Source organism: Moschus berezovskii, chromosome 21 (genome assembly GCF_049115385.1).
Source record: "Moschus berezovskii isolate FMDL1 chromosome 21, NW_MosBer_1.0, whole genome shotgun sequence".
NCBI classification, from domain to species: Eukaryota; Metazoa; Chordata; class Mammalia; order Artiodactyla; family Moschidae; genus Moschus; species Moschus berezovskii.
The window spans coordinates 48,589,432-48,605,371 of NC_142480.1; the positions used below are offsets into that span (position 1 = coordinate 48,589,432).

Consider the following 15,940-nt stretch of genomic DNA (forward strand, 5'->3'; position numbering starts at 1 on the left):
GACCGCAGAGCCCATCCCTCATCCTCCTCATTGTGTCTGATGTGGAGGGCTGGGTTCTGGGCTGATTCCACCAGCTACTGCCAAAGCTTTGCCCAGTAGGCCTTGTGAGCCAGCCAGCCAGCCAGCTATAGGAGGTAGGGTGGAACCTCATTTAAAAACAAAAAAAAAGCTTTAAGGACTGTTCTTTTAATTAATTTTTACATTTATTTTTTGATTGGAGGATAACTGCATTATGATGTTGTGTTGGTAAAACAGACAGCTAGTAGGAAGCTGACACATGACACAAGGCGCCCAGCTTTGCGCTCTCTGACAACCTAGAGGGGTGAGATGGGGTGGGGGAGGGAGGCCCAAGGAGGAGGAAAAAGTGTAAGTGGTAGTTGTCAGTCTTGTCCGACGTTTTGTGACCCCAGGGACTGTAGCCCACCAGGTTCCTCTGTCCATGGGATTCTTCAGGCAATACTGGAGTGGGGTGCCTCCAGGGGATCTCCCCAACCCAGGGACTGAACCCGGGTCTCCTGCACTGCAGGTAGATTTTTTACCATCTGAGCCACCAGGGAAGCCCCAAAGAAGGAGGGGATACATAGAAGGAGGGGATGTACAGACGGAGGGGATGTATAGAAGGAGGGGATGTATAGAAGGAGGGGATACATATAATTATGACTGATTTGCATTGTTGTAGAGTAGAAACTGATAAAATTTACTTTTAAAATATTTTCTTGTCCGTGCTGCATATGTGATCCTAGCTCCTCGACCAGGGATCAAACCCAAACTCCTTGCATTGGAAGCATGGAGTCTTAACCACTGTACCACCAGGGAATTCCCAGGATGAAACTTTATACTCACTCCACTGCCCTGGGGGGCCAGGGTTCAGGAGGGCTGTCTAGGCCATGATGCACAGCCTATTGGCCCTTGACCTATGAGAGGTTGGTTAAAAATAAAGGAAGGAAACAAGAAAGTACTGATTTACAGATACGAGCCCGACGATTCTGAAGTGAGAGCTGGATTCAATGCTAGGTTCCAAGGCTCTCTCTGTGAACTTGGGCAAGTCATTGAAGACTTCCGAGCTTCAGTTTCTGGGTCTATAAAATGGTAGCCTCCTTAGGGGCTACTAAAATAGCCTATGTGAAAAAGCAGAGCAAAGGTGAAATCCTTCTTCTCTTTCTCCCTCCTTCCCACCCTAACCTCCTTCTTTGAAAAAAAGTTTTTTTTAAATTAGTTGACATAAGGAATTCTCTGGTGATTCAATAAGCAAGGAAATCAAACCAGTCAATCCTAAAGGAAATCAACCCTGAATTTTCACTGGAAGGACTGATGCTGAAGCTCCAATACTTTGTGATGCAAAGAGTTGACTCATTGGAAAAGACCCTGATGCTGGGGAAGATTGAGGGTAGAAGTGCGTGAAAGAGGATGAGATGGTTGGATGGCATCACCAACTCAAGGGACATGAGTTTGAGCAAACTCTGGGAGATGGTGAAGGACAGGGAAGCCTGGTGTGCTTCAGTCCGCGGGGTCAGAAAGAGTTGGATATGATTTAGCGGCTGAACAACAACCACCAGTGGTTAGGACTCTGCACTTTCGCCGCAGGGGGCACAGGTTTGATCCCTGGTCGGGGAAGTAAGTTGCTGCAAGCTACATGGCATGGCCAAATAAATAAATTAGGTAGTATACACACAAAGTGCAAAATTCAAAAAGAAGAAGGAAAACACTGAAAAGTCCGCATCTGCTGTGGGAAATCACTACTACCAGTCTCCTAAGAGTCGGGTACGACTGAGCGACTTCACTTTCACGCACTGGAGAAGGAAGTTGGAACCCACTCCAGTATTCTTGGCCTGGAGAATCCCAGGGACGGGGAGCCTGATGGGCTGCCGTCTATGGGGTCGCACGGAGTTGGACACGACTGAAGCAACTTAGCAGCAGCAGCAGCAGCAGGTATCCTTGCAGCGTGCCACACAGCCAGTCAGTCACCCTGTCTCTTACTTTCTTACTTAATAGCTCGGCAACCACATCCATATACAGGGAGCTTTCACATTCCTTTTTACCGCTGAACTGAATTTTCAGTGCATGGATATAGGATAATTTATTTAACAGTTTTCTACTGATGGACAATAAGGTTGTTCCCCTTGCTTTTGTTTTGGCTTTTACAAGCAATGAAGCAATGAACTATCTTGATAAATGCATCATTTCACATGTATACTCATACCTGTGAGAGGAATCCCCAGAAGTGGAGTTGCTTGTGCAATTTTAATAAATATTGTCAAAACACTCTCTATACAGGTTGTACCAACTTATACTCTTATAATAATTCGGAGAGTATCTGTTCCCACTGTCACTTCTTCACAGAGAAGTTAACACTTCTCTTAATATTGGTGGGCTGAATGAACACTTCATATGGTTAAGAACCATTTGAATTTCCTTTTCTGTGCCTGGTCCATTAGCCCATTTAAAAAATTGGGTTAATGGGACTTTTCTGGTGATCCAGTGGCTAAGACCCCACATTCCCCATGCAGGGGCCCAGGTTCCATTTCTGGTCAGGGAACTAGATCCCGCACGCCACAACGAAGAGCTGGCACAGACAAAGAAGTAAATAGTTTTAAAAACAAATTTGGCTGATGCTCTTTTTCTTATTGATTTGTTCTTTAGATATTAAGAAAATTAGCTCTGTCTCTGATATATGTCATGAAAATGTTTTCCCAGTTTTGAGAAGTAGGAGACTCTTTTGACTGTTTATGATGATTTTGCCTTGTAGAAATTTACTGGTGTAGGGTCAAGTATAATCAGCTTTTCTTCTATGGCTCCTGGGTTTTAAGTCGTACTTAGAAACTATTTTCCGAGTTAGTTTTTAACATCTAACGTCTCTAATCCGTCTGAATTTATGTTGTTAAAGCGTGTTCTTTTTTTTTTTTAATGTAGCCATCAGGTTGTCTCAAGTCACAAATTTTAAAATGTCACCTTTCATATTAATTTACTTTTGAGTACCTTCTCTTCCTTCTCTTCCATATCATGCCCAATTTCTCAGAATCATACTCTTTCTCTCCAAGGCCCTCCCATCCCTTCATTCCATTTGTGAGCCAAGAGGTAATTCGTGTTATTATGCTTGACAGTCATACAAGTTATGCTGAATGCTAGTATCTTAGGGTAGGTAGAGATTTCAGAAGCATCCTTTTATTTTAAAGCTCAGTCACTCAGATCCAAAGAGGTAAACTGGGCTTCCCTGGTGGCTCAGTGGTAAAGAATCTGCCTCCTAATGCAAGAGAAACAGGTTTGACCCAGGATCTGGGAAGATCCCACAAGCCACAGAGCAATTAAGCCCATTACTGAGCCTGCGCTCTAGAGCCTGGGAGCCGCGACTGCTGAAGCCCATGTGCAAAGCTGGTGCTCCACAGCAAGAGAAGCCACTGCAATGAGAAGCTCGAGGACCACAATTGGAGAGTGGCTCCTGCTCTCCACAAGCAGAGAAAGACCACGCACAGCAGCAAAGACCCTGCACGGCCAAAAAATAACTGAAACAAAAACACAAAGAGGTAAACTGGACTTGTCCAAGATCACAGGGTAGGTTAATGCTTGTGATTTTACTATTTAAGAAGAACAGAAATACTGATTTTGCCATAAATCCCATTCAATCAATAGATATCTAGTAAGCAACTACTCTGCCCAACAGTCAGGTACTAGGTCTCCAGAAATAAATGACACAGCTCTGCGCTTTTAAGAAGTTCAGAGTCCAGAGCGGGGTCTGAACACACATCCCCATAGCCTAATAGGTAAGGTGACAAGGGCGAATGAATGTACAAGGCCTGGTTAATTTTGCAAGGGATGGCATGAGGAAGGCTCAGAAGATGTATCGTTTTCAACTGTGCCTGACGTGATTAGGCCTTTGTCCAAATACGGAGAAAAGGCATTTGGCAACATAGGAACAACAGGACAAAGTGGGGTGTCTGGTGGTATACAGTCAAGAAGGAAGTCATCTGGCTTAATGTTAGGTGTGGGCAGAATTTTCAACGAAAAGGCTCCTCTGACAATCCATGGTCATTAGCCAGCCTGCATGTGGGTCTGGGCTCTGGTCCCCTAACTATAAGCTAAGAATTGTAAAGAATGACTTATCTGTAAGACCTTAAGGTGTCTAGCAGAAGGCAACACATATTCTCCCAGGAAGAATGTACTCTCATCCCACACCTTAAAGAATTCTCACAGATGGAATTCTAACAAACATAAGCTCACAACAGAAAATCACAAAACACATAAGGAAATAAGCCTTCATGAGTGGGAGTGAACAGAACCATCAAACAACAGAATCATATCTGTAAATACTGCAGATACTAGAATTACTGGATACAAAAAAAAAAAGGTATGTATAACATGATTAAGGAAATGAGGATTTAAAAACCCAGGTAAAGAGTAAGAGATTTTTAAGACACACGTATTTGAAAAATGATAAAACAAGAAACACGATGCTTATCCAGATTATAAACTTAAAAATGAACATCAAAGAAAATAACTGCAATGGAGTAAAACACAAAAAGTATATTAAAACCTGTGAGTTAACACTGATATTAAAAATACCTCAGTGGAAGGGCTGAACAGAAGATCATAGATAACTGAAGAGAGAATTAGTAAACTGGAAGATAAATAAGAAATTACCCAGAAAACGCTATAAAAGTGTTGAAATTAAAAAGAAGTTAAGAGATGAAAAGGATAGAACCAGATTGAGCATATATATAATTAGAGTTCTGAAAGAGAAATCAGAGAGAGAATGATAGGTAACAGTCAAAGAGACAAAGGATAAAAATTTTGTAGAACTGATAAAAGTCACTAATCTTTGGTTTCAGGAAGCCTAATGAATTCTTAGCCAAACAAAATATAATCCACTCCTAAATAAATTAAGCTGAATACAAACAAAAAAACCCCCAACAACCAAAAAAACCCCCATACTCACGTGCATGTGTGTGAACACACACACCACCACCACAATAACAAAACAACCAGAGAAGAAACTGCCTGAAATCAACAACTGGGCTTCTCAACAAGGAACGCTGAAAGACAGCAGAATACCATCGTTAAACACTAAGATAAAATAACTGTCAAGCTGAAGTTTTATACCCAGTAAAACACTCCCTGTGACATAAAATTCTAACCAAACAGGAACTGGAAGTTTATGATTAAAACACCTCCACCACAGATGTTCTGATTTCAGAAAGAAAGCCCGAGATGTGGGAAGAACTGTGAGTAAACAAAACGGTAACTATGTGGAACTCAAAAGTTAACCAACCACATAGAATGCTGAAAAGAAGGTCCAATCTGTGGTATTAAACAGTGAAACAAGACAGAGCTAAACCACTACAACACAACTGAACATAAGCAGGGACAATGGTGACTTTATATAAAGCATCCTAAGATCCTTGAATTGCTTGAAAAAAAGATACGAATACCAACTAACTTTAAACCTTATACAGTCTTCATGCATCAAAAGAACAGAAATAGAGTGTATAAGTTCCAGAACAATAGAGGAAAAAACAAACAAAAAATGGAGAAGAAAGAATGAGGAAAAGAAGAAACCTGATGCTTTCGAATTGTGATGCTGGTAAAGACTCTTGAGAGGTCCTTGGACGGCAAGGAGATCAAACCAGTCAATCCTGAAGGAAATCATCCCTGAATATTCACTGGAAGAACTGATGCTGAAGCTCCAATACTTCGGCCACCTGATGAAAAGAGCCAACTCATTGGAAAAGACCATGATGCTAAGACTGAAGGCAAAAGGAGAAGGGGTCAACAGAGGATGAGATGGTTGGATGGCATCACCGACTCAATGGACATGAGTTTGAGCAAGTTCTGGGAGACAGGGAAAGACAGGCAAGCCTGGCGTGCTGCAGTCCATCACAGGATGGGGATAACCAACAAGCACTGCCAGCCTCTGAAGCCTCCCTGAGCCTTACTGAGAGGCCAGCTTGGGCGTGTCCTCATGAGGACATTCTGACACGGCACATAAAACAACCATTATTAAAGTTTGGATGATTTTTTTTTTTTTTACACCAAACACGTACAGGACAACCTTCCCCTTTCAAAACTGCATCCCACTGCAGCCCCAGTGGGAATAAGATGGGGTGGGGATGGTGTTTAGGTACCACTCAAAAGACAAACCACACATAACTAAGAGTCATCACAGAAGTTATAGTCTCCCACATAAATCTGCAGGGTGGACATTCCTGCTTTCTTTAATTTTTAGAAAATTATTTTTAAGGTGATTTTAGTATTTAAAAATATATATATTGGATTTATTACAATATTTACTTCTGTTTCATGTTTTGGTTTTTTTTTGGCTGCAAGACATGTGGATTAGCTCCCCGACCAAGAATCGAACACGCACCCCTGGCACTGGAAGGCGAAGTCTTAACCACTGGACCACCAGGGAAGTCCCCATTCATGTTTTCTGTAGTGATCATTTTTACTTGATTTTAATTCCCTATTTGTTATACCCTGTGAGGCAGAGAACGCAGTTGGGCCACAATGTGATCTCCTACTCTCAGCTTCTGACTGCACCGAAAACCCTAACATTTCCAACAGTTCTCTTGGTATTCCCCAAATATACACATGATGTGTGCGTGCTCAGTCTCCTCAGTTGTTTCCAACTCTCTGCAGCCCTACGGATTGTAGCTCCTCTGTCCATGGGATTCTCCAGATTGCTACTTCCAGGTTGCTACTTCCTTCTCTAGGGGATCTTCCCAGACTCAGGATCAAACTCACATCTCCTGCGTTGCAGGTGGATTCTCTACCCGCTGAGCTATCCAGGATTTAATAGCAGAAACTCCTTTACCATGATGGTGGTAGAAGACAGAACCAAAACCCCCCTCTAGAGATCAACCTGCTTTTAATAGTCCTTTTACTCCATTTACAAATATACAGATTATAAAGATAATACATAGTGATAAATATTCAAATGGCACAGAAATGAGTTAAGAGAGAAGACAAAAGGCCTCTGCACTTGGGGGCCTAGGGATGCAGGAAGGGTCCAGTCTGGGAGCTATACGCATTAATTCAGTTCAGTTCAGTTCAGTCGCTCAGTCGTGTCCAACTCTTTGCGACCCCATGAATCACAGCACGCCAGGCCTCCCTGTCCATCACCAACTCCCGGAGTTCACTCAAACTCATGTCCATCGAGTCGGTGATGCCATCCAGGCATCTCATCCTCTGTCGTCCCCGTCTCCTCCCACCCCCAATCCCTCCCAGCATCAGACTCTTTTCCAGTGAGTCAACTCGTTGCATGAGGTGGCCAAAGTATTGGAGTTTCAGCTTTAGCATCAGTCCCTCCAATGAACACCCAGGATTGATCTCCTCTATAATGGACTGGTTGGATCTCCTTGCAATAAAAGCCAGTTATTTCACCTTTTGAAGCTGCTGATTCAACATGCATTTAGCCCCACTTTGACCTCTAACATTCTCTGATACCCCTTTCAGAATCTACCCCAATTTCCTGCAACCACCTCACCTCCCTTATTTGACTGTGTTCAAGCACCTTCTATCCAATTCTAGAATTTTTAAAAAACACATTATTAATTGTATTTTTTTTAAGATTTCTTTTTTTTTGATACAGACCATTTTAGTTAAAGTATTGAGTTTGTCACAATGTTGCTTCTGTTTTATGTTCTCGAATTTTTTTTTTTTTTTTTTTGAGCCACAAGGCATGCGGGTTCTTAGCTTCCCAACCAGGGAACAAACGTGCATCCCCTGCACTGGAAGGCGAAGACTTAACCACTGGACCACCAGGGAAGTCCCTGGATTCTAGAATTCTTAATTTTCCTTGAAGTACTGCAGCAGTCTTGTTTTCTAATTTTTTTTTTTTTTTCAAACTATCATGAGTTGAGTCCATTAGTGACACAGGCTCTCACTGGCTAGCCTGGCAACTCTGTGCTATTTGTAACACGTTTCCTTGGGAAAATCCTTGCAGTTTTGTGCATGAACAATTGGGAGACGCTTACTTGTGAAGTGGAGGCCTCCATAATCTCAATTTCTATTCCTACTGAAAACAGCAAGCCCTTGGTTTCACCTGCCCTGTTTCTAAGGTGGGCTTTGCTCGCAGGGACTCTGGGGCCTGACTGCCTGGGTGCCAATCCTGGTTCTGAAACTTACTCGGTGTGTGACCTAGTATTCAATCTTAATGGGCTAATACATATATGGAAAGTGCTAACACATATATGAGAATAGTGCCTAGGACACAGTCAGTGCCACATAATAAAGAGATGGGAGACATTAGTCAAGAAAGCCCTTTGTCCCTAGTTCTGGGAGGCGACAGACTCCTTTGAGGCTGGTGAAAGCTACAGGTCCTACCTCTAGAATGTAATCCTCTGTTCAGCTACAGATGTAACCGAAGCCCCCCATGGCTGTGAAGGTCAAGAAGGTCTGGTTCTAGCCCCCTGGTTCTCTCTACAGTGATGTGAGGATCTCAGGGTCAAAACGCCATGGCAGGTCTTGAAGTTACTATGTTCAAATGCACACCAGTGAAGCAGGTCCCTCCTGCCCTCAGTTTAGGTAAGACATATTACACCCTTCTTCCTCAAAGTCCCTTTGATCCTGCCCATTTTTCTCTTGCTTCAGGTCAACTCATCCCTGGGTCACATTAAGACAGTCTCCCAAGACTCTCCTGGTGGTCCAGTGGTTAAGACTCCATGCTCCCAGTGCAGGGGGCCTGGCTTCTATCCCTGGTCAGGGGAACTGGATGGCACGTGCTACAGCTAGGAGTGCATATGCCACAACTGAAGACCCCCTTGTGCTGCAACTAAGACCCAGTCCAAATAAATAGATAGATACATATTTAAATATTAAAAATAAAAAGATAGTATTTTATGGGCCACGAAGTTCCACATGCTCTTTGTGATTTATTCTCATCTTTCCCCGAGGAATGGTCTGGCCCCTCTTTAGTGCTCACTGAAGTCAGACTACAGCATGGACTAGTATCCACTGCTGGCCTTCCAACCAAGAGCATCGCACAGGTGGATGCTGTGTAAGTCCAGGTCCTCTCCCTCCATAAGCTTGGAGACAGCACCCATCAGCAAAAGCCAAAGATCTGAGAAGCCAGAAGGAAGCTGTGTGTGTATGCGCTGTGTGCTCTGTTGTGCCCAACTCTTTGTGTAGCCCACCGGGCTTCTCTGTCCATGGGATTCTCCAGGCAAGAATACCAGAGTGGGTTGCCATTTCCTCCTCCAGGGGATCTTCCTGACCCAGGGATTGAACCCGCATCTCTTGTGTCTCTTGTACTGACAGGCGGATTCTTGACCACTGAGCCACCTGGGAAAAAACTTGTGGGATGATCTAATTCCCTTGTTATTACTACTCCAAGTCACTTCAAAGTGGGTGACTTGCCTGAGGTCACCCAACTCACTTGCAGCAAAGCTGGGAACCTCCCAGTTCAGTACTTTGATTCCATCAGCATTTCTTAAGACTCTACCACGCACGGGAATCTTAAGATGCAGATTCAGCAGGTCTGGGGCAGGCGCGAGATCCTGCATTTCTAACAAGCTCTCAGGTGATGCTGCTGCTGCTGGTGCCTGGACCACATACAGAGCAGCAAAGGCTTACATCAAGGCTAATGGAATGTCCCACCTGGTTAAAGCCTCTTTGCCCACCCTCTGCGTGGCTGTTTAAATGCCTTTTCTTCAGGAAAACCTCCCTTCCCCCGTCCTCCTTGATTATCAGCTCCCGTGGTCTCTGTACTTTTTCCTTTGAAGCATTTGTAACAATTGTAATTAAAGAGTATTGGTGTAATTATTAGTTTAATGTCTGTCTCCCAGGGAGACTGCAAGCTCCAGGAGGACGGGACTGGCAGACTGTCAATAAAAGGGCAGCTGTTGTGGGCTTCCCTGGTGGCTCAGTGGCAAAGAATCTGCCTGCCAACACGGGAGACTCGGGTTCGATCCCTGATCAGGGAAGATCCCACAAGCCTCGGAGCAACTAAGCCCGTGCACCTTAACTACAGAGTCCGGGAGCCGCAACTACTAAGGCCACGTGCTGCAGCTACTGAAGCCTGTGCGCCTCAACAGAAGAAACCACCACGGTGAGAAGCCTGCATACCGCAACGGTAGCGCAGTCCCCACTTGCTGCAACTAGAGAAAAGCCAGAGCAGCAATGAAGACCCAGCATAACCAAAAATAAATAATTTTTTTTAAGGGAAGTGTTGTGGGCTGAGTAGCCTGGATCAGCATACTTGGAGTAGGAAGAGAAGGCTTGAGCAGGTGGGAAACACTTTCTAGAGGCCTCATGGACAAAGGTGACACTTCTGGCTTTAAAATTCCCACCAGTTTCAAATATACGTGGACTAAAACGTAACTTGAAAAGCAACCTTAAAAAAGAAAGTCTTCTAAATCTTTATCAAGCGCAAAACAGATCCAATCTGGTACTAGCCACTGTGCCTGGGAAATAGTTAGGTCCCCAAAATAAATATTTCCTTACAGGGGACTTCCCTGGTGGTTCAGTGGCTACGACTCTGCACCCCCACTGCAGAGGGCCAGGTTTCGATCCCTGTTCAGGGAATTATCCCACAAACAGCAAGAAAGCGTTCACATGCCGCAGCTAAGACCCAAAGCAGCCAAATAAATAAATACTTAAAAAAAAAAAAAAAACTTTTAGAGTCTTCAGACACTGGCAAAGGAAGCAGAGGGCCATCTCCCTGACCAGCCTCACTGCATTGCAGACCAACAATTTCTTTTCCAATTTTTCTGTTGCTATCCTTTCTAGCAACCCCAAAGCTCTAAATGCCCAGCTCCTTGACATGGGCAGAAATACCTGAATTCATCTTCATTCTCGGGCAGCCAAGTCTGAAGTCAGTCTGCTTGAGTTCAGACACCACCAGCTTTGTGCCCTTGAATGAGTTACTGACTCCTCTGTGCTTCAGTTCCCCAATCTGCCAAATGGGAAAAACCAGGCAGTGGAAAAGAACCCGCTGCCAATTCAGGCAGTTCAATCCCTGGGTCGGGAAGATTCCCTGGAGGAGGAAATGGTAATCCACTCCAGTATTCTTGCCTGGAGAATCCCATGGACAGAGGGGCCTGGTGAGTCCATAGCGTCGCCAAGAGTCAGATACGACTGAGCAACTCAGCATGCAGGCAGCAACTAGCACCTGTGAGGACTCTTAAGGGAGATGATAGAGCACTTACACAAGCCTGGCCCAAGATCTATGGTTATTATTATCCTCCCCATAACCAGTTCAATTCAAGATCTATTGTTTCACAAGTCTCCGCCCAGTGGCTCCACCCCTCGTGAGATTTGCTCTTCCCAGCCCCTCCTGCCTTACCTGTCTGGAGCTTGTTCTAAGCCGTGACTCACAGCAAAACTCTGCAGCTCCCATCAATTACCTCCCTGTCTCTGCCTCCGTCTGTCATTTGTGGGTCCCTTCTGGGTGGGAACTCTTTTTCCTAACACCCAGTACATTTATTCAACAAGAATTTATGGAGGGCCCACTATGTGCCGGGCCCTGTTCTAGGCACAGATCATCATTAGCAATGAACAACAAAAGACCTCATGAACTGAAGGTAGCAAGAGATGTAACCCAGGAAGAGATACCAGTTTGGGTCTCTGGTCTTTCCTTTCCATCCCCATTCTTCTCCCGGACCAGGCCTAAATAAATCACACACAGGTACAAAGCAGGAAGAAAGCATTCCAGATAAAAAAATGCTCAGTGGGACTTAAGCACAAGCCAATGACTAAACTGCTGCCCCGCTGAACTGGCAGACTTTGAAGAAGTCCGTGTTAAAACACTCTGAAACACCCGGTTTCCCCACGTAGTCACACCGGCCGTCAAATCCTCCAGAACGGTATGCGGAACACAACCGGAAAATAAGGTCCTTCATTTACTTATGTCGTGAGCGTATCTCAGGTTTTCATGTTCTCACTGCCACATTCTTTGGATGGAGCATAACTCAGGTGCCCTAGCAGGCATTCAGGCAGCAGCTTTGTGTTAAAAGTCCTTGGGGGACTTACTTCCCTGGTGGTCCAGTGACTGACTCCACGCTCCCAATGCAGGGGGCCTGGGTTCAATCCCTGGTCAGGAAACTAGATATCACATGCCACAGCTAAGACTGGGTGCAGCCCAATAAATAAATACATATTAAAAGAGACAGAGAGACCATTGGAAATGGACTCTGAAAGCCTGGGTTTGAGTGCTGGCTCGGTCAATCACTTCGTGATTTCAGGCATAAAGTTTTTCTCTTGTCTCTATCTTTCAGACAAGCTCTAAGGTCCTCTTCCAGTTTTGCAGCCTAAGGGCTAGGATCCAACACCATTAACACGAAACTCAGCAGATTCCTTAATTCAACAAGATGAGCCCCCACCCTCAGATTCCTGGCTGGGTGAGCCAGATGAGGAGCCTGTAAACAGCATCCTGAGATGCGCTGACTCCTCCTTTATTTACTTACTCCCTTCCAACTTCAAACCTGAGATTTCCAAGCACAACTCTGGTAGAAATATCCCTGGGCCACAAGGCAAACCAAAAATAGAAGGTATGCAAAATCTCTGGTGGGCCCATTAGTCTCCCTTCCTCCACTTCAAAAACCATGCCAGACCTTGTCCGTCTCCTTGTCTCCAGACGGAGAGCCTAAAATAAGTCTCCCTGGTAGAAATGGAAGTGCCTCAAGTTCAGAAGAAATGTCCCAATGGCCACACACCACAGGTCAAGGACTCACCCAGAAATCTTCTCTGAGAAGCGGGAACCTCTGTTCCCACTTCAACCCACTGTCTCTCCCTCCATGGGCATACAGGCAACCAGGTGAGCCTGGAGGAAAGAAAAACATGACCCAAATGGCCAACTCACCCTACCTCAAAGAGAGCAGCTGTACCCCGACTGCCTTCAAGCAAGAAGGCAGGCTCCTGCAGGTTACTGGAACACTAGAGCCCCTAGAGCTACAGGTGACCAATTAGAGGTCCTGGTCCCAGACTGGCAGGTGCCTGGCACACAGTGACGTGTGGCTGGAGGGCCAGCTGACAAAACCACCACGAAAGTTCTAGAAACTAATATTCGCTTTAAAGTAGAAAGGGACTACCATAAGTCTCAAAAATCAAAACCAGACAGGCCCATGGCTTTGATCACAAACATTAAGAATGCCTTTTCTAAAGTCTAAAGACAATTAGGGGAGGTTCACCTCCCCTCCCCCACCCGGCCCGGCGGGTCCTTTGAAGGCCCCTGGTCTCCGGGCAAAAACAGGGATGCAGGCTCCAGGCCCTCTGCTTGGCAGAAATGAACTTTGACTGTTTTACTTACACGTGGACAAAGGCAGCACTGAAAGAGCAGCTTCGAAGCTGGCTGGGTGACCCCCACAGTTCAAAGTCCCTCTCCGCACAACCTGTGGGGTCATCTTGTGAGTTTCCCCGGCGCCCTCCGGAACTGGCTATATCCCCTCCAGGTCTACGCCGGCTGGGAGTTTCCATTTTGCACAGAAATCAAGGCGTTCTGGGTGCCCTTAGCACTTAGAGCGCTCGGCCCGCAGCTCTAGGGTGGGCCTCCAGACGGGTCCCTCATTGGACCGCTCAGACCGGGAAAGGACCAGCACCTCGTAGTGACCCTGTGAAAACGCACCCGGGCTCCGAGTACGCCTTGCCCGATCCCTCGCAGAGCTAAGAGATACATTAATGATCGTTTCGGGTTAGTTAAAACCCACGCAAGCACCTCCCTGGCCTCTTAAATCTTCCCAAACTACAGCACAGACTGAAGGGAAGCAGTTGCAGCGACCATAAAAGTCATCTTAAAAGGCAAGTTGAAAAAAAAAAACACAACACCGATACGCACTAGTTAGCAAGTCCGTGGTTAGGGGGGCGGTGGCACCAGGGCAGGATCTGTGAGCTCTGCACGCTGGCTGGGGCTGTCCCGTCGGTCCCCGAGTCCCCCGCGCCCACCTGGCAGCCTCGGGGGGCCCCCAATCTGACGCCAGCGATCACACCCCACAGCTCTGGCCAATTAGGAAAATGACCGCGAGGAGACGGAGAAGGGTGGGCGACGACGAAGGGGAACCGAGACCGACCAAGGAGGGCCGTGGGGACCCGGCCGGACGGCGAGAGCCTTCAACAGGTCCCCGGCCCCGGGGTGGGGGGGCGCGCGGCGGCCCCGGGGGGGCGCCCCCCGACAGCCCGGCGGCGCGCCAGGCCCTCCCCCACCCCGGACGCGGGGACGCGCAGCCACCCCACCCGCCCCGAGAATAAAGTTTGTGGGCAGCGGCGGGGCGGGGCGGCGCGGCGAGGGGGCGAAACTTTGAGTCCCGGGCGGGCGGCGGGGGGAGCGCGCCGGGCGCCGGGACACCCACGTGCGGGCCCGCGAGCCGCCGCCGCCGCCTCCGGGCCTCCCGCCCCGCCGCCGCCGCCGCGCTTTCCTTTCATTTTTGCTTCTCTCTCTCCCCTCCCTTTCTCTCTCTTCCTCTCGCTCTCTCTCATTCGCGCGCTCTCCTTGCTCTCGCCCGCTTTCGCTCGCCCGCTCCCTCCTTCCCTTCCCCCTATACACCCCCCTCCCTCCCTCCCTCCAGACGCCATCTCTCCCTCTTTCCCCGGCTCTCCCTCTCTCCCTCTAGCTCTCCGGCATGAGGGAATGTGGAAGTGAAAGGAAAAGACGACATGTTTGCAGCGCGGCGAGGGCCTGCGCGCCGCCGTCCCCGGGGAGAGGCGGGGGGCGGGTCGGCCGCGGCCGCAGCGACCCACCCCCGCGCCCCCCGCGCCCCCGCCGGCGCGCCGCCCGGGGCTGCGGGGCCGGGGCCCGGGGGCCGCGCGGGACACTCACCCTGGGTCCGGGCGCGGCTCCTGCGCTGGGGCCCGCGGCGGGCCGGGGCCGGGGGGGCTCCTGGCTGCCCACCGCCCGGGCTGCTGCTGCGCGCCCGCCGCCCGCCTCCACGCGCGCCCGCCGCCTGCTCCTGCCGCCCTCCCTCCGGCTCCTCTCTTTCTCTCTCTCTCCCCCTCTCTCCCTCCTCTCTCGCTCGCTCGCTCGCTCGCTCTCTCTCCCTCCCTGGAAGAAGGGAATGAGGCAGGGCTGACGTGAAGGGATGCAAAACAGCTCCTCCTAACCCAGCTCGCGGAGGAAGAGAAAGAAAAGCAGCCCTTTTATCTCTCTTTTGTTTTCTCACTTCCTTCCACCCCCCCAACACACCCCTCCTGTCAGTCCAAGTTTTCTTTTTCTCTTTCTACCGCAGAGAGGGTTTTTCTTCCTTTCTTTCTCTTTCTTTCGGTTCAACTCTCCCACTCAAATTGAAAGCCTGGAGGGGTTTCTCTCCTTTCTTTTTTTTCCCCCTTCCCTCTTTTCTTCCTTCTTCCTCCTTTCTTATTTCTCTAAAAGGGTTTTGTTTGCTGTGGGAGTTTCGTTTGAGAATCAAGTCACGCCTTTTTTCCTCCTTTTCTCTCTCTTTTTTTTTTTTCTCCTCTCAGCAGAAAAGGGGAACAAAGATTAACTGAAGCGGGGGAGAGGGGGAGCATAAGAACCTCGCATGGAAATGGGGGGCCCGGTCCTGCCTGGCACAAAAGGGGCCAGGGGACGCCCCCCCCCCGTGGGAAGCATGGGACGTCCTCCCGAGAGGAGAGCCGGTGGGGGTGGGGGACGCAGCTGGGTGCTGGGTGCTGGTTCCTTCCGAAGTGCGGGCGGGGGCCGCCGAGCCCGCCCCTCCCCAGCCAGAGGTGGAAGGTTGGGTGTGTTCTTCACTTATATATTTTTAAAGTAGGCAGATGGGCTTGGAACAAACATCCCCGCAGAGCACTGAACTGTAAAAAGCCTTTGAACAGCTGTTTGCAGAGCCCTGGACGTCCAGACTCGAGGGAGCGGGGCGCCCTGCGAGCGCCTGGGCCGGTGAGGAGCCGCTGGGATCGGGCCCCCGCAGGCTCGCCCATCGCAGAGCCTGGGCCTCCGCCCCCGGGCGCGCTGCTGGGGGGGCGCCGAGGCGTGGCCGTTGGCCGTGCGGGGGTCGGGCCCCCGGCTCCTCCCTGCAGGGCCGCG

The 15,940-nt window shown here is 48.3% G+C and overlaps 1 protein-coding gene across 5 annotated transcripts in view; it reads right to left on the reverse strand.

The window, feature by feature from the left end:
• Positions 1 to 15,019, reverse strand: part of ZNF710 (zinc finger protein 710) — a 70,156-nt gene extending 55,137 nt beyond the window's left edge. The window contains exon 1 of one of the 5 annotated variants that reach the window (XM_055417826.2): positions 13,238 to 13,652. In XM_055417826.2, the coding sequence (XP_055273801.1) occupies positions 13,238 to 13,404 (167 nt within the window). In that variant the 5' untranslated portion in view covers positions 13,405 to 13,652. Of the gene's footprint in view, positions 1 to 13,237; positions 13,659 to 13,762; positions 14,014 to 14,740 lie in introns of those variants that run through there. The other 4 variants (XM_055417827.2, XM_055417828.2, XM_055417831.2 and 1 more) reach the window with 4 other exon arrangements.
• Between the last annotated feature and the right edge of the window lie 921 nt (positions 15,020 to 15,940).